We start from the raw sequence: 17655 nt of genomic DNA, 5'->3' as shown, positions 1-17655 counted from the left end.
CTCAGGCCGAAGTCGGTGGATTGAAGCGAGATTTCGTTGAAGCTGTTCGATAGTCTTGATAGGCAGACCATCATCAGGTGCTGTAGCAAGGAGATGTCGTTGCGTTTTGGCCCACTCTATCTGGAAGCGAACTCCAACAGCAGCGAGGAAGTTATCAGAGCCCTGAAGTCCCTCAACTTCGTCAATGCTGTAAACCCGAGCTAGGTTCAGGAGATCCTGGTGCTGCTGGCACTAGTTTTGGAAATCGGTGCCTTGCCTGGTGGCCAGCTCAAGGTGATGGCGGTACTGGAAGCGAACGACCTGTTTCATGCTCTCCTCGGACGGACAGAGGTCTTTCTTCAGGTTCCTGAGCACCTGTTGAATCGAGGGAGACTTCTTTCCTGAATAGATATGCATATGAGGAACGAGGACTGACGGAGATACTGTTTTCTGAATCCAGTTCCACATCCTCTGTACGTTCTGATAAGCACGCAACTGCTTGTTTTGACGAAGCTGAAAGCGTTTCATCTCCTGATCATAGAGGATGGCTTGTTCCTGGATAGAGAGTAGCTTGTAGTTCTCCGTTATGATATTTTTGCGCTCCTCCTCAAGATCCTGAGTGAACTTGGAGAACTCGAGGTCGAAGTCTTCAAGTTCGAGAAAGGGCGCATCTGGGCCATCCGGGTCTAGATACTCCCAAACACCCTTTCCCTTGCTCTGGGACTGCAAAATGCTGTATCAGGATGGAAAGGAGTAGGTGTCGGTGCACTTTACCGAGAGCGTGAGGTCGTCAGGTTCGCGCTCCATCGTGGGCTTTGATGGAGCGTGAGTATGACTGTTTGGGACAAAAGATGTGTTCTGAAAGAATAAGAAGTGAACGGCTCAGTCTGTTTCGATAGATAAGGGGAAGATTAAACCCGATTCTTGCGAACCGGGCTCATAACTAAGGAGAAACGTATGAGCTGAGCACGTGGAAGTGGCTGAATGAGTGTTGAGATTGAATCTATCTAATACAAAAGGAAGATCTTCTAAGTAACTAAACCAGGCTCTGAGATGGTTTATGAGGAGACCAAAACAGAGGGTTAGGGTTAAATATGCCCCATTTTTCACATATATTCTTCATTAGAATTGCCAAAGATTTTCTTAAAAGCTTTTTCAAAGCTTACAAAGAAATTAAATATATTCTTAGTACTCTGAGTATATATATCGGAATTATTCTAATGCTTCAAGTAGTTGCATAGAGAAAGTTTATACTAGATAAGAGCATTCTTTTCGAAACGAGTTTCTGCAAGAATAACTTTCTCAGATTCTATAGTAAACTAGATTGTATAATGCAGAAAGTATGCTCTGCAGTAGATAAGGAATCTATACAGCGTTTTTTGATTGCTATTATATATAGCAAGCTTATTCATCTTATATGCTTTTCCAGCATTATTAGTAATTTGTAATGAGCACTGCAGCAATCCGAAGATTCCTAAGTACACGAAGGGGTTTATGCTAACAAGAGCGGTGTCAAAGTGTCAAGTCCTTGAATACGGAACCGTACAAGTCCTAATAAGCGATGCAAGTGTTCACTGCCTTTGGAGCTACTCAGTGTATGAAGACTGAATACTTAGATTCACAACTGAAGAGCTATGTACTGAATCCTTCTAATGGTAATGACTGTGTTCTTATATATCCAGCTCTTCAGTATGGATTACTGTCTGGCAGCGTCTTGCGGATCACCGCGGTGATCCGGGTGAGCCTAGTGAGCCGCGCTTCTGGTGCTCCTAGTGATCCATCTCTGTCTCCTTCCTAGGTTATGTAATCAATGCTTTGTCAGAACGTTGGGTTCTTGATACCTGGTTCTTGTTGCTCGTGATCTGTTTCGTGATCTGCATGTTGGATGAGTTATAACATCATCTCCCTTCTATCGATTGTTGTTCCTAATGATCTTCCGTAAGTATTCTGGCAAGTTTTCTGTATGCATGATCTTGCCTTCCTAATTGAGATGTTGAGCAGGATTGAGAAATCTTTTTCCAAGAAAACTGAATAGCATAACCGTCTTTTCCTAGCTGTTGATCAGTTTGGTTTTGAGATTATGCTTTGCACCGCTTGCGCTTTCCGGGGCCTGGTATGCAAGATGATGGATGATGCAAAGCGTTGTTCTCAGTGTATCCGTTGTGCTCGTTCTTGTAATGGCTGTGGGATTCCTGTTTCTGCTTGTAAGTCCCCTTTTTCTCCTTTTCTAACCCCTTCGCTGATGCCCTTCTTCTTTTCTTAGTTTCGCGTATTATAGCAGAAGATAAGAGGCTGGAATCGAAGGAGCGGGAGGCGGAGGCAGAGTTGGAGAGAGCTTATCGTCGAGCGTTGGAAGTTCTTGACGAGGCGCGCGCGAAGATCTCGGAGTCCGCTGCCCGTCTTGCTCGCCTGCGCACCCAGCGTAGATCTCTTGCCTCTCGGGGCGCTCAAATGGTGAATGCGGGTCTCGAGTTCCTTGATAAGCTGGATGAGCGGGAACGTTGTAAGAAGGAGGAATGCAACCTTGCTGCATCGGTTTGTGAAGCAGTATCGGCTGAGAGTATTTTAGCTGAGGATCTCTTGTTTGATGGTTTTGACTGGAACTCTATTAATCCTAGTAGGGCTGTTGTGGATTATTCTGGATTTTTGGGTGAGATGGTGGGCTCTGAGCTCCTCTTCGGGCTGGAGCGGTTGTCTTAGGTGCTGGCTTTCTTTTTCCAATATTCAGCTACCTTTTCCTGAGCGTTTTCAACGTTCTTCCGTGGTTCCCATGAATTTTCGCTTGCTGGGTAACCTTTTTATTTGATGAGATATTCCCTTGTATTGTCTGTGCTTCTGTGCTTGAGAATCTTTTCTATCTCATACTCTGGTTTATTGTTTTCCACTTCTGCTGTGTTATCTGTTAGTATTTCCTGTGCTGCTGGTTCTAGCAGTAAGATGTGGAAAACTGGGTGTATCCTCATTCCATGAGATAATGCTAATTCGTAGTTGATCGGAGAAATCTGTTGCAAGATTTTGAATAGTTCCAACTTTTTGTAGTTGAGTTTATCGCTGAATCTGATTGTTTTGATGTTTTTTCGAAGTAGATAGGCCTTATCTTCCTCCTGTAGGATTAGTTTCTTAATCCTTTTGGAGTTTGCATATCGCATTATTCGTTCTTGAACGAATTATAATTCTAATTGAAGTTCCTCTTGAATTTTCTTAATCTTCTTAACTCTTTTATCCGCAGCTTCTGCATCTGCTCCTAGCAGTACTTCGTAGTAAGCTGTTGGGTTGTATCTATAGAGTACGAAGAATAATAACTTCTTCGTTATGCTTATATCTGCGCTATTATAAGCGAATTGTACGAGGAGCAATAGATTAATCCAGTTGTCCTATTTCTGGTTAATATAGTATTGAAAATACTGTTTGATAATCTGATTCATTCTTTCTGTCTATTCATCTGTTTGCAAGTGGAATGCTATAGATATTCTGTAATGTATTCCAAGCTGTTTTATGAGTAAAGTTCAAAATTTCGAGTTGAACTTTCTATCTCTATTGGAGATTACTTCTTCTAGCATGCTATGGTTAGCGATGATCGTTCTAAGGAATGCATATGCAAGTTCTTCTGCTATACTGCTTTCCTTGTAGGGAAGAAAGTAAGCATACTTACTCAGTCTGCAAACCACTACTAAAATGCTATTATATTGCATCTTAATTAAGAGTTCTTATAAGAGAGATAGCTTAATAATAAAGTCTAGACTAATGAATTGCTAAATAGTTGTAGATATTGGTAAGGAGTGCAGTAGTCTATAAGGCTTGTATTTTTCTGCCTTATTCTTCTTGCAGCTGTTGCATTGTTATAGAATGCTTTCAATTCTTTTTCTAAGATCTGGTAGATTCCAGTATTTTTTGATGCATTCATAGATTGCTCTGACTTTCTGATGCTTGTATGCTAGTGTACTGTGTATATTCTTGATGTAGTTATCTTGTTCGTTTGGAGTTATTGATTCTGGATCCTTTTCCGAGGGTTTGATCCTGAGAGCAGCATTCAGTTCTCTATGTATGTTGATGAGATTCTCTGACTCGTTTTGAGCGAAGATGTTCTGTATATTCGAAGAATCTGCATCTCGATGGTCTGATCTTCTGCTGAGAGCGTTTGCTTGTTCGTTTTCTAAGCCTTTGCAGTATACAATCTTGAAATTGAACTGTAAGAGGAATTCTATTCATCTGACTTATTGCTTATTCAAAATCTTAGTTATTATAAATGTAGTTAGATTCTTATAATCCGAGTAAATTATAATCGGGTATTGTATGCTAATAAGGTAGTATTGCTATTTCTCGAAAGCTTTTACTATTGCTATGAGTTCCTGATTAGGGATTCCATAGTTAATTTCCGGATTATTCAACTTCTTTGAGAAGTTGCTTATAATCCTTAGACGTTCTTGGTTGTTTTGCTAGCTAAGTTGTTCTCCGAGTGCATATTCTGATGCATTGATCTCAACTTCAAAGGGTTTATAAGGGTCTGCTTCATACAGAATTGGCTCTGAGGTAATATGCCTGATAATCTCATTGAAAGCTTCTTGCGCCTTGGGGTTTCACTCGAAGAGCTGCTTCTTTTTGGTGAGATTTGTAAGGGAATGTGCGATCCAGCTGTAGTTCTTAATGAACTGCTTGTAGAAGTTGATGTATCCGAGGAAAGATCTAACATCCCTAACATTCCTGGGAACTGGCTAATTCCTGATAGCTTTTACCTTGTTTTTCTGTAGCTTAATGCATTCTAGCTTGATTGTGAATCCGAGGTAGTTGATCTTTTGTTTGTAAAAGTGATTCTTTGCGGGTTTTACAAGGAGTTTTGCGTCTTGGAGCGTCTGCAGCACTGTTTCCACATGTTCCTTGTGTTCTTCAAGTGTTCGAGAGTAAATAAGAATATTATCGAGGTATGCGATGACGAACTGATTCAGATGCTTGCATAGAACGTGATTGATTATCTCCTGGAATGAAGCTGAAGCGTTTGTTAAGCTGAAGAGCATGATCAAATATTCGTAGTGTTCATAGCGCATTCTGAAGGCAGTTTTCCATTCTTCTCCTTTCTTTACTCTGATCAGGTTGTAAGCTCCTTTTAGGTTTAGAACTGTAAACTATTGTGCTTCTTGCAATCTATCTCGTAATTCCTTGATGAGTAGCAACGGATATCGGTTCTTGATTGTAATATCGTTGAGTTGCTTGTAATCAATACATAGCCTGAGCTTGCTGTTTTTCTTGGGTATAAACAGGATAGGATATTCTGCTGGTGATTGCGATGATCGTATGTATCCTTTCTTAAGGTTCTCGTTGAGATACTCCCGAAGTGCCTCTAGCTGTACCTTGTCTAGTCCGTAGATAGGGAAGAATTTGAGCTGTTTCCCTTCTTGTAGCAGGATCTCGTAGTTGTATGGGCTGTGTTCTGGCAATTCTGTATCCAATTCTTTCTGGAATAGTTTCTTGAACTTGTGGTATTCTCGTGGTATGTTCGCGAGTGTTGATTCTGGTTCTTGTGCTGTTTCTGCTATCTGGAGGAACAGTAGGTACCGTTGAGCGTGCTTCTTTTCTGATGGCGTTTTCGAGGGCCTTGAGCGTCCGCTCCGGGCCGGACCGAGCGCTCGAGGGCCTGGTTTCGAGGTTTTTCCCGTGTGAATCCACAATCCACTTTCTGAAGCCTTTCCTTATTGCTTCGGGGCGGACCGACTTGCTGAGAATCTCGCTTTCGTTGTTTTGCTAACCTGTTAGCGCCCTAGCACTGTTTGGGTTCGCCTGTCACTAGGTCCTTCTCCTTGAACTGCTAGCCCTGCTGACTTGGAGGTATGTGTGAAGTTGTGTGAAGCTTCTTTTCCTGAGTATTCTTCAACCACTAGCTTCGATCCTGCGCTATTGATTGTAACTATCTCTCTGGATACAGCTTGTTCCTATGAGATCTGGCCAGTAGCTCAATCGATTCGAGGATTGTGTTCTTTGAGCTATGGAAGCTCTATAATCAGCTTATGTTATGCTGTATTCGTGATATCAAAAGAAGCTCTGGTTGCGCATTCTTGGATCAAAACAGATAGATAATTAGTTTCCTTATTGATTACTCCTTGGTTGTATGCAACAGATTGTTTTTCTATAGTGCTGAGAGTATATGGGCATCTCTTCCATCTCCATTGTAGTTGTGCCTGATTAACAATGTATGGGAATATGAAGTTTCTCTGAGCGCTACTGTTCAATAGTATGCTGTACTTGTATCTTTGAATGTATATATCGAACTTGATGTAAGCGTAATCTATCTTGAAAGCTCTATATAGAAACCGTTCTAATCTGATCGTCTGCAGTTCCTTTACAGGCGATCCTGTTCTTTTAGGTTTGTTGAGAACTGCTTATTCTTCTAAGCCTGCTTCGCTGCTTCTTGAGCGAGCTTCTTAGCTTGTTTTTGCTCGTATCGTTATTATTCCTAGTCTTTCTTCTGTTGATGCTAGTTGCGAACTTTGTTATTAATGTGAATCGTACAGAGTATCATTTTGTACTGCTATCATTTTATCTTCTTGTTTACACATTGTATAGAGCAATCATCCGGTAGCTCGATGTATGCATTGTAGTGTTGTTTGTTGAGAACCTCTCTGAAGCGGAGTTCCTATTCTTCAACAGCCTGAAGGATTTGCTCTGGTTCTCTGATGGGGAACTATTCGTGCTGCACTTTGTCCGAGAAATGCATTCTGCAGCTATGATAGGTGCAGGAGATCTAAGCTAATTCGTGGTGTAGGTTGTGAAGTGAGCTGATCCAAGAGTTCTTATCTTCTCGTGCTTTGATGTTTTGCAAGGGAATGCAGGTGAAGAGCTCCTTTAGTCCTATCCTATAAACGAGATATTCAATCCATGTTGTTTCCTTGTTCCACCCAATACTGAAGGGAAATCTTCCTGTAGGTTTGTTGGGCATGTTGTTTGCGGGGAGCTTCTGCGGGCTGCTAGGTTGTTTGCTCTGGCTTAACCCTTCTATTGCTTGAGAAGCGTTCTCTGTATTGCCTAGATATTTGTATCAGTAGCTAAGAGGGTATTATTCCTTATCTATATCCCTGGTTATAGTGCTTGGCGTAGGCAATGAGGAATGTTGAAGGGTATCGTTGCTAAGCTCTTCTTTCAACGCTTGAATGCTCTGTTTCATGATGTTAGAACAGTTCGAGTTGCTACTTGTAGGAGTGCTGGGCGTGCACCCTCGTCCTGCTGTTACTATTTGTCTGCGGCATCTAGGTTTCTAAGGGAACTATTCTGAATCTTCCTTATTCGAGAGGTGTATTAAGCAGTTGTTGTTATAGCAGAATGTTCAGCTGAGACTTCCGTAATTAACAGAATCCAATACTTGCTCCGAGAGAGTGTTTTTGCTCAGTTGATTAGATTCCTATCGTCGAGCAACATTTACCTAGCATCCTTTCTGGATTAGTTGCTACTTGTTCTTCTGGGATTGATAGCAGTTGCATGCAATGTATTCTTGTTTATTGCAGTTATAGCAAGTAATACTGTTTTTCTTGCTATACTGCTTATTAGCTGTATTGAGTTCCATGGAATTAGCATGCATAGTGCTGCTCTGAGCTATACTGCTATATCAACTGCTATTCTTGTTTTGGAATTTCTTGCCCGTATTAGCTGAAAACCTCCAAGTCTAGCTTCCTTCCTTCTTAGACTTCTTCATCCATCGTTCGTATAAACAGTTGTTGATGCAGATAGCTTGATTGGAGAATGTTACAAAGTTCTCCAGCTAATCCTGCTTGGAGATTTCATCTTTAATGTTATTCTTGAGTTCCTTGTAATAGTATTCCATGAGATTCTTATCTTCCTACGGAAGTTGTGCTGAGAGTTGCTTAAATCTAACTGTATAGGCAGAAGCCAACTTAGTCTGTCTGAGGTTCATAAGCTGCTAAGCTGTAATACGTTCTTCGTTGGGATTACCAAAGATCTCTTTGAGAGCTTTCTCGAAGCTTTCAAAAGAATCGAATATATCCTTGGTACTCTGGGTACATACGCTGGAATCGTTCTAATGCTCCAAGTGGTTGCGCAGAGAAGGTTCGTATCAGATGAGAGCATCCTTTTCGAGATGAGTTCCTGCTAGAATAACTTTCTCAGATTCCATGATGAACTGGGTTGTATGATGCAAAAAGTATGCTCTGCAGTGGGTAAGGAACCCATGTAGCGTCTTCTGGTTGCTGTTGTATATAGCGGGCTTATCCATCTTGTATGCCTTTCTAGCACTACTGGTAACTGCAGAGGTGGACTGCGCCTGCTGAGCTTATTGGGCTAGCTGGGCCTGCTGAGCCTGTTGGGCTAGCTGGGCCTGCTGGTTGGCAATGGTAGCGCTTTAAGCCTGCTGTTGTTCGCGCAGATTCTGGATACGCTGGGTAAGCTGATACATCTGGTTAACCAGTTCTTCCTAAGTAGGAGCGCGCGAGGACGAAGGAGTTCCTGGAGGAGCTATCGTATTCCGTATTGCTCAAGGGGTAATACTGAACCGTTCTTGAACAAGAATTGTAAAAATGTAATGAGTACTGCAGCAATCCGAAGATTCCTAAGTATACGAAGGGATTTATGCTAACAAGAGCAGTATTAAAGTGTTAAGTTCTTGAATACGGAACTGTACAAGTCCTAATAAGCGATGCAAGTATTCACTGCCTTTGGGGCTACTCAGTATATGAAGACTGAATACTTAGATTTACAACTGAAGAGCTATGTACTGAATTCTTCTAATGGTAATGACCGTGTTCTTATATATCCAGCTCTTCAGTATGGATCACTGTCTGGCAGCGTCTTGCGGATCACCGCGGTGATCCGGGTGAGCCTAGTGAGCCGCGCTCCTGGTGCTCCTAGTGATCCATCCCTGTCTCCTTCCTAGGTTATGTAATCAATGCTTTGTCAGAACGTTGGGTTCTTGACACCTGGTCCTTGTTGCTCGTGATCTGTTTCGTGACCTGCATGTTGGATGGGTCATAACATAATTGCAGAGATAAACTGCATCTGCTGAGCTTGTTAAGCTAGCTGAGCTTATTAGTTAGCGATGGTAGCGCTCTAAGCCTGCTATTGTTCGCGCAGGTTCTGAATATGCTGGATAAGCTGATATACCTGATTAATTAGTTCTTCCTGAGTAGAAGCGCGCGAGAACGAAGGGATTCCTGGAAAAGCTATCGTATTCCATATTATTCAAAGGGTAATACTGAACCATTCTTGAACAAGAGTTGTCAAAATGTAATGAGCACTGCAGCAATCCGAAGATTCCAAAGTATACAAAGAGATTTATGCTAACAAGAGTGATATCAAAGTATTAAGTTCTTGAATATGGAACTGTATAAGTTCTAGTAAGCGATACAAGTATTCACTGCTTTTGGGGCTACTCAGTATGTAAGACTGAAGACTTAGATTAACAACTGAAGAGCTATGTACTGAATCTATCTAATGGCAAGGAACGTGTTCTTATATATCCAGCTCTTCAGTATGAACCGTAAGAGTCAACGGCGATAGTTGCGGTCCAAGGTTGCATCAACAGGACCGCTTGCGGTCCTCGCGGTCCATCCCTGCCTGGTGGAACTCGTAACCCTAACCCTGGATTACGTAATCCTTGTTGGTTGCCTGATGTTGAGTCATGACACCTGGTCCCTGCTTGCCTGTGATCTGTTCTCGTGACCTGCATGTTGGATGGGTCATAACACCTAGTGATCTGATAGTGCGGAGACGTGATGAATCACGAAGCGCTTAAGATAACCTGGCTACCCTGTAATTTAACAATGTATTAAGTAGATGGTCCGTATTCTGAACATCACAGTGGCGGTGAAAAGCGGCCCGTATGGTCCCCCCCATAAGTCCGGAGCGTATAAGAGACTGCATCGCAATCATTGCAACCACCCTTGCGAAGACAAGCCATTCCCCGCTCCTTGGTCTGCTTCTCTTTCTCCTGCCGCAAGAATCCAGCATGGACGAGAAAGCTAAGATTCTTTTCACAGTAACTTCCACTGGCGACTTCGTACATCATTCCCATAATGAGCGCTTTCGTGTGTGGGGAAACCCAACATTTCTCTCCGATGATTTTGCCAGTCAGGCAACAACGCCTACGCATGGGGGTACACCTGCTCCGGAAGAAGTCGATAAAGCCTTTTTACGCTTTACTGTCGACCACAGCATGAAAGACGAACGGCTTGGCTTTGTCTTTGGTCGTGATACAGCAACCTGTGATGTGTACATCAATACAGCTAGCAAACGGTTCTTCACAGTACAGTTCAATCCTGTCATCAAGAGTATTATACTAAAGAACCTTTCAACCTACGGTATCAACATGAGCTCTGAGCGGTATGGCAAAATCAAAATCAAAACTCAGCGAGCCCTCCTGCCAAATGATACGACGACAGTCTTCCTCCCTGATGACGTTGTTATCCTCGAGCTTGCTGATCATAGCAACGATCACTTGCAGTATCTGGAGCAGTTCTTTTCACGACTCAGCCGCGCTCTCCCAAGTCTCGGCACTCTGAATCTAGCATCTATCCCGCCGTCTTCTACAGTTCTGACCGCAGCTCAGGGAGCTCGGCATCCTTATGTATTTCAAGCCAAGATCGGCAACGGCGCTTTCGGAACGGTATATCGGGCAGTTCACTCCTATACCGGAGCTACATTTGCAGTCAAGGAGATCCACAAGCTTGGAAAACAGAGCTTGCGAGAACCAGCGATTCTGCAAAGCCTCTCTCATGTATGCTCCCATATTAATATTGCTTATTACCCATACTAATATTTTATAAAGCGCAACATTGTGAAGTTTATCGAGTTTATCTCGATGGATCAAGACAATACTATGATAGTTATGGAACTCGTTCACGGCCTCAACCTGGAGATATTACATGCACAATCGCCATTCACACTAGATGATACACGAGAGCTCGCGACTGAAATGCTCTTCGGTCTGGATTATCTTCACTCCAATCGTATCACGCATCGTGATCTAAAACCAGCCAACATCCTGGTACCTCAGCGCAATCCGATACATATCAAAATAACTGATTTCGGTCTAGCAGTTGCACGGTCTCAACAACTCAAGACAAATTGTGGCACAGCCCTCTACCTAGCTCCTGAAGTTCTCTCCGAGGCCTGCTACACTAACAAGGTCGACCTGTGGTCTCTCGGAGTGATTGCTCTGGAGCTCGTTCTGGGGCTGCCCGATTACCCAAAGGGTATCAAGAAGAAGCCATGCTGGACCGAACGGCTCATACAGAGACTCGACTACGCTATGAACATAGACTACTACAACTTTGTCAAGTCTCTGCTTCGAATCTTGCCGGATGATCGCCCTCCTGCTGATCAGATTCTTCTCGAAGACTCCTTTCTGAACAACCGGGATGCTTCCCAAACCCCCACTGAACAGTTCCCAACGCCTAAGCAGTACCGGTCTCAAGACGCTCCAAGCCCACCAGACTGGTACGTTGCGGCTTCAGTTTAGGTTTCGAGTCGTGATTTGCGCGCTGGCTTGCTAACGTCTCCTTACAGGCCGCTTCTTCACACGACCGAGATCTTTGCTTCTCCTAGCGACCATGCTGAGCCCTCTGGGCATACAGCCCCGCCGACCGAGATCTCCAACAGGCTGGTCCCTACCGAGATCCCCGACCATACCAGCCCACCGACCCAGGCTACACAGCCACAGAATGTCAACAAGCAGCTAGCAGCAACTGCATCCTACTGGATCCTAAGATCCGGCACCAACACCGTACTGTACATGGCACGGCCAGGGCGGGTGAATGTAACTCACATCTGTCAAATATGCAGAAGCGAGCGAAATCTTCCTTGGAGAGATATTGACAAGAGTCTCGGGAAGATAAACAGAATAATTATGCGTGGCAAAGGAGTTCAGGGAAGCTATGTAACCTTTGCCGATGCTTACAGAATTATAGCTTTCTTCCGCTTGAAAACAGATTTGGTAGACCAGCTGGTAAAGCAGGTGAAGTCAAGAGGAGGGAAAGTATTCATGGGGTAAGCAAGCTATGAGGGAAGAAGATCTTGTTTACAATATATAAACACATTTTGACTGAGTATCCCCTAATACCTCGATTCTCAAAAAGACATTCCTGCTCGGCTGTGGCTTGTTGCAAGGTGTTCCAAAATCTGAAACCAAATAGTCCTATGAGCAATATAGTAGAACTGTCGACCTGTTCACTTATAGATCTTCGAGGCATTCTGTCTCAAGGTGCCAGCATTTGTGTGTCCTAATGTAAATGCGAGTTCATAGGCCCACTCTGTCCCTTCTCGCGATGCTGGAAACCTGCACAGCTCTCTGCTGCTATGTGTCGGTGCTCGCGTTATGCTGACAGACAATGTGTGGGTGGAAGCTGGCTTGGTGAACGGCGCTATGGGCAATATCTATGATATTGCTTGGTTTGCAGGTATCGAGGATCCTCGCAAGCAATAGCCTTTTGTCGTTCTCGTCAAGATGGACAGCTACACTGGGCCCCCCTGCTTCCCACAGGACCCAGAGATCCCTCTCAACGTGGTCCCCATCTTCCTCGCATACCGCGACTTCCTCAAGAGCAATGCCGCCTGCTCGCGGACGCAGTTTCCACTAACGATTGCATTTTAGTCTCTTCTAAGCTCCTTGTTATGCTTGCGTGCCTTCCTGGCCAATCCTAGGGGGGCTTGTGCACCATCGGAGCTATTGGCACAGATGGAGAGAAGCTGGTATTGGACTTCGTAATAAGTAGCCTTCTCTCTCCTGAGCGACTGACTATGGCTAGAATTCTGTTCGGTGGGACGCATGGAAAGGAAGCCGGGCAGAGGTTGGACACCCGTAAGCTTCGTGCTTCACTGCTAATGTAGCAAAGAGAAGAGAAAAGAGAGAAGAGAAAAGAGAGAGGGGAAAGTGAACACCTCCTGTGCCCAACCAAAAAAGAACCTCATTGCTAATGTTTACATGAATGACAGGCTTGGGGTACTTTACTATCCCTAGGCCAGCTTCCGGGTACAGAAAACTGCGGGGCTGTGCCCGCTGATAACACATCTAAAATCTCATCATCACAATTGATCCTGTAATAAGCTCTGCAGTAATCCGAGGATCCTTAAGCGCACAAGGGGTCAAGTATCGGCTCGGGCAATACGGAACGGTAACTGGGTTCTTCCCACATGTGTCAAGGGACGAGTCTCTCCCCTCTACAACCCTAACCCTGGGTTATGTGAGCATGTCTGGGATTATCGGTGTTGGACCTGACAACGGGCGTTTCGTGACCTGGATGTCGGTAAATATAAGCTCAGCCACCTGGCCAGGATCGGTCCTGTCTTTCTCTTCTTCAGAATAACGGAGCCTTTCTGTCAGACTCTGCCCCCCCCCCCCTCGGGCGGCTCCCCAGAGCTTCATCATACTGTACACTTAATGCACGACACACCATGGAGGTCAGCAAGAGATTTGAGCTACTGGAACAGAGAATCAGGGAGATCCTCGGTCAGCTGCAGCAACAAGCAACAACGCTTCCTCGTGAGCCTACTTCGCGCTTGGATACGATCATAAGCTGCCTCGATAATTTGTCCAAAAGCGTACATCAGCTGAGGGAAGACTGCGCCGCCTACACCATTCCAGCTGTCTCACCGCCGGGGTCGAGGCGTTCCGAGCCCAGACCTGACTCCGCAGAGGACGAAAGGCATGAGCCAGGCGGAACGATGGCGCCGTCGACCGCAAATTTCAGCAGCAGCTCTGTGCTCTCTGTCGCCGAGATGGGATACAAACTAGTAGCGAGCCTCACGCAGTATGGTACCGACTTCTCTGGCAAGGTTCGCATTTCAGGCCTCGGGTCTTGTGATCTAGCCAGTATTTCGAAAAGGCTTGTGGATCCTCACGCAAGTTCAACTCGTGCTGTTCAACATTCTTCCGCCTCGGCAAAGGGTGTTTCGATCCTTTCTCTATCGTGGAACGCAAAGTTTAGATTTCCAGACTTCTCGGACCTTCCGCAAACGCCTCCGCACAAGTATGACAAAGTCTTCGAGACTGTCATTGCTTCCCCGCCAAGAAGGCCTGTCGTTTATTACGTTGGGTCCCCTCTTGCACCCGATTTCGATACCCTGCTCAGCCCTGGAAAACTTCTTGAACTTGGCAACATTCCTAGCATCACTACGCCTTATTGGCACGCTGGCGAGAAGAATTCAGGGACAGCTTTTCACTACGAGGACGGAGCTGTGCGGTCCTGCAATGTGACTCTCCTCGGATTCAAGCTTTGAGTTCTCATCGACATACATTCCAATGCAAGCTTCGAAAGGTTTATTGAAAGTCTTTATCCCTTAATCACCAAGTCACCCCGGTGCAGCCAATGGATGCGACATCTCAATCTACTTGTCTCCCCAGAAACACTCGCAAGGATAGGCATCAACTTTGAGCTCATTCTCGCTGGCTCTGGCGACATGGTGATTACTGCGCCAGGCTAATACCATGCAGTTCTGAACCTAACTTCATGCTTTGCGATCTCGATCAACTTCGGGCTGCCAGACGATCCTATTCTTTCACCCACTTTAGTCTGTTCCCAATGCGGGCTCAAAGGACTCGAGCACGTTGCTGTCCAGAAGCTTGGCAGAAAAGAACAGAAAGTATCAGCTGCCACCGATGCTAGCCCGCAGCTAGAGCCTTCAAGGACACTGCTGCCACAGCAAGCCAACAAACAGATAAGCAAGACAAAGCTGACATGTTCAAAGAAAAGGCAGCCAACAGCTGTATGTGAAAGCACGGATCTTTCATCGGACAGGTCTGCATCAGGCCCAGCTTCTCCAAGCTCGCCACAGCTGGATTTGATGGAGATCTCCGATGAAGGCGAGAGTGAGATTGATGAAGATACCATCAAGACTAGTTCACAAGAGGGGGCTGATCAGGACGAGGCTCAAGCTGCTGATTCTGCTGCCGAAACTTCCGTCGCTTCGTCTCACGGCATCTCCACCGGTGAATCCTCGGACACTCGCCGTTCGTCGACTGAAGGGCCTTCTGCAAATACGCGGCCGGCTTCACTTCCTACTCCAGTTACCCCATCTCCGACTATATTCTCCGGCCAATATTCTGCACATTTCACAACCTCTTTCCTTGCCGGCCATCAGTCTCTGAAACGAGTGTTGACACACCCAGATGTCTCCAAGCGGCCGAGACTGGACTTAGCATCCGCTGAGGAGCTTTTGCGCGCAGATCAGCAATGCAATATCCCCAGCTTTAACAAGATGGCGCCACCTCATGCACACCTTCTAAAGCTCGCAACGGCAGTCCGAAGTCGGTATGCAGTGAAGCAATTCTGCGATCTGGTCAGCGCAAAAAGAAATCTGCAGCTCCAAAACATCTTGTTTCCAAGATCTCATGGAGCTAACGCAGAACAGCGCCTAAGGATCTTGGATGAGCTTCGCAATAACAAAGTTATCACACATCTCAATCAGTATCTCTTCGCTGCTGAAATCGAGAAGTCAAGAGATGGATCATACAGAGTGAGGTCTAACGTCAAAGAGAAGGTCATCCAAAACTCAGGACTTACCGTCAGCCAATACGACTATCATCTCCGGCTAGGCAAAATATGGCGAGGAATATGCCGAGGCTTTGAAGGCATGCTATGCTTTATCCTCTCAGATAAACATAACCCTTTCCAAGTCTCACCTGCAATGTACCGCAACATGGACAGTCAGGAGCTTCGACTGTTCCATAGCCTGCTTGACGATGATTATACCCGTGCAATCTGCATAGCAGGAAAAGCTTTCCAGCAGTCTTTCGTCACTCATGATGCTTACTTCGCATGGGAAACCAAAGAGTTGAGCAAACCTCTTTACGAGCTGCCAGAAGACGATATGTTGTCGTTGATCCAGCCAGTCCCATCGCTAATGAAGGACTACTATTGTGCAATGGAGTTTTCAGATTGGCCAGATCCAACTTTGTTGGCGCCTACAGAGAAGCAATGCGACTACTGCACATCTTCCTCTTGCAACTGCTACTCGTCTGTGCCCGATGCAAAACCCCGGATCATGGTGTATCCAGGGAAGAGGCTTGGCTTACAAGCTATTTCAGCAGAGCCTAGAGCGACTATCTACCGGAGGCATGATCTTATCGGTTTCATTACAAGCAAGCTGGTTCCTCCTAACAGCTTGAACAATAATCGTGTAGTTGATTTCTACAAGTGCCAGATTGACTGTCGCAATGAGGGCAATGTTTTCCGTCTTCTGAACCATACTTGCGCAAAACATGCTGTTGCATGTTTAACAGCGAAAAGACTATCCAGCCGGTACAGGCTAGCTGTTATTGCTTACAAAAACATAAATAATAGCGCAGAAATTACGATTTCATATCAACCGGAAAGACCTATATACACATATGAAATATGCGAAAGCGCATAGTGGCATGAAGAGGACTCTGAGAAGCGTTGAAGAAAAAGCGAGGGGAAACTTTCTTGTGCAGGCGCTTAGGAATAAATGATGAGCATACTCCTGATTATATTATTCTAGTTGAATTACTACTTTCGAACCAGCATATGGCCCGGTGGCCGAGAACTCTCACTTTTGCCAGCCCTGCATAGTGTATTATCCAGGCGCAGATTACGGATATCCTTGATCAATTCGTCGCTTTCACAAGCATCCGGTACTTTCTTTTCCAGCTTGCTCTTTTCACAGCAACAGACATTATAGCAACGTACAATTTTGGCATTCTAGTCTGCCTTATTCCTTTGCAGTTCTTGTTCTCCGCTTCGCATAGCCCATTGCTCTACTGAGGTTCGCTTCCAGTCTGCAGCATCGATCTTCACATATCGAACCTTGTAAAGCGAGCTTTTATAGACACGTCTTTCCGATACATATGTATATTCTAGGAACTCGCGAAGATGATTATGTGAAAACGTTTGGGACGGATGCGTAGGATAGGGTGGGCTGGGATGCGGGGTAGGCGATCTGGCGGCTGGCACCGAAGAACGGCAGTCGTCCTGGGTTCGGAGCATAGTAGGGCGATGAATTGGCCAACAAGAAGAAATAATCATGCTCATAGCTTAAGTTTGGTGACTGAGGATAAAGCATGCGAAGGCTCTATCGAGTCTCTGCATAGAGACCAGCCGTTTTAAAAGATGTATGCTGCAGGCTACTATACTAATTCATATCTTGAGACTCTGCTTTCTTGTAAACCAATTCAGGATCTCTAATTTCTGTTTCCGATAAACGGATAATATTGCATTTAAGTACCTACAGTAGATATCTTTCCAATCTGATTCAGAGCTACTGCAAAGCCTCGCAGATCCTACTGATAAGTATGTAGAATCCGCATTAATTCATGAGCACAAAGAATATTGATACAAGAATCTATATTCATTTCTCTAATTACTTGTTACAGCTAAGCATTTATATTCAAGAAGCCTTGATCGATTAAAATGTTATTATTATTCGAAACATTTCTGTAATGCGGATTATGCTGAGAATAAGCATCCCGCTAAGCTCGGAGCATTTCAAATGCATGCTTTAAAAAGAGCATCAGGAGCTTGAGCAAATCAGCTGGGACAGCTAGATGAAGTCCATCTAATCTGCATGCACTATACTCCCATATCTCCTTTTAACAGCTTCAGTAGCACAGCAGTTTAGGTATATTTCTTGCGAGAGCTTTTCGCCGATGACAGCAATAATTTAGCAGTGATCTAGCAGCTATAATCTTAGTTGTTTGTCAGGAGTGGCGCTCCCGCCAAGGCGCCT

The 17655-nt window shown here is 44.8% G+C and overlaps 3 protein-coding genes across 3 annotated transcripts; all 3 read left to right on the top strand.

Moving 5' to 3' along the window:
* Positions 1-2047: 2047 nt before the first annotated feature.
* Positions 2048-2316, top strand: M406DRAFT_224892 (uncharacterized protein; the record flags this gene model as incomplete). Its single annotated transcript, XM_040915705.1, has 2 exons — positions 2048-2183; positions 2243-2316. Coding segments are annotated over 2 exons (210 nt in total), but the record flags the coding sequence as incomplete, so codon positions are not given.
* Positions 2317-10537: 8221 nt separating this feature from the next.
* Positions 10538-11164, top strand: M406DRAFT_232519 (kinase-like protein; the record flags this gene model as incomplete). Its single annotated transcript, XM_040915907.1, has 2 exons — positions 10538-10690; positions 10742-11164. Coding segments are annotated over 2 exons (576 nt in total), but the record flags the coding sequence as incomplete, so codon positions are not given.
* Positions 11165-13365: 2201 nt separating this feature from the next.
* Positions 13366-16323, top strand: M406DRAFT_75468 (uncharacterized protein; the record flags this gene model as incomplete). The annotated part of the gene is made up of 3 exons (XM_040925854.1): positions 13366-14148; positions 14577-14676; positions 14720-16323. The coding sequence occupies 3 exons, from the start codon at positions 13366-13368 to the stop codon at positions 16321-16323; spliced, it is 2487 nt and encodes an 828-aa protein (XP_040779252.1).
* Between the last annotated feature and the right edge of the window lie 1332 nt (positions 16324-17655).

This window comes from Cryphonectria parasitica (genome assembly GCF_011745365.1).
Source record: "Cryphonectria parasitica EP155 unplaced genomic scaffold M406scaffold_2, whole genome shotgun sequence".
NCBI lineage: Eukaryota > Fungi > Ascomycota > Sordariomycetes > Diaporthales > Cryphonectriaceae > Cryphonectria > Cryphonectria parasitica.
Note: the sequence above shows the minus strand (reverse complement) of the source record. Positions and strands in the feature narration are given on the sequence as shown.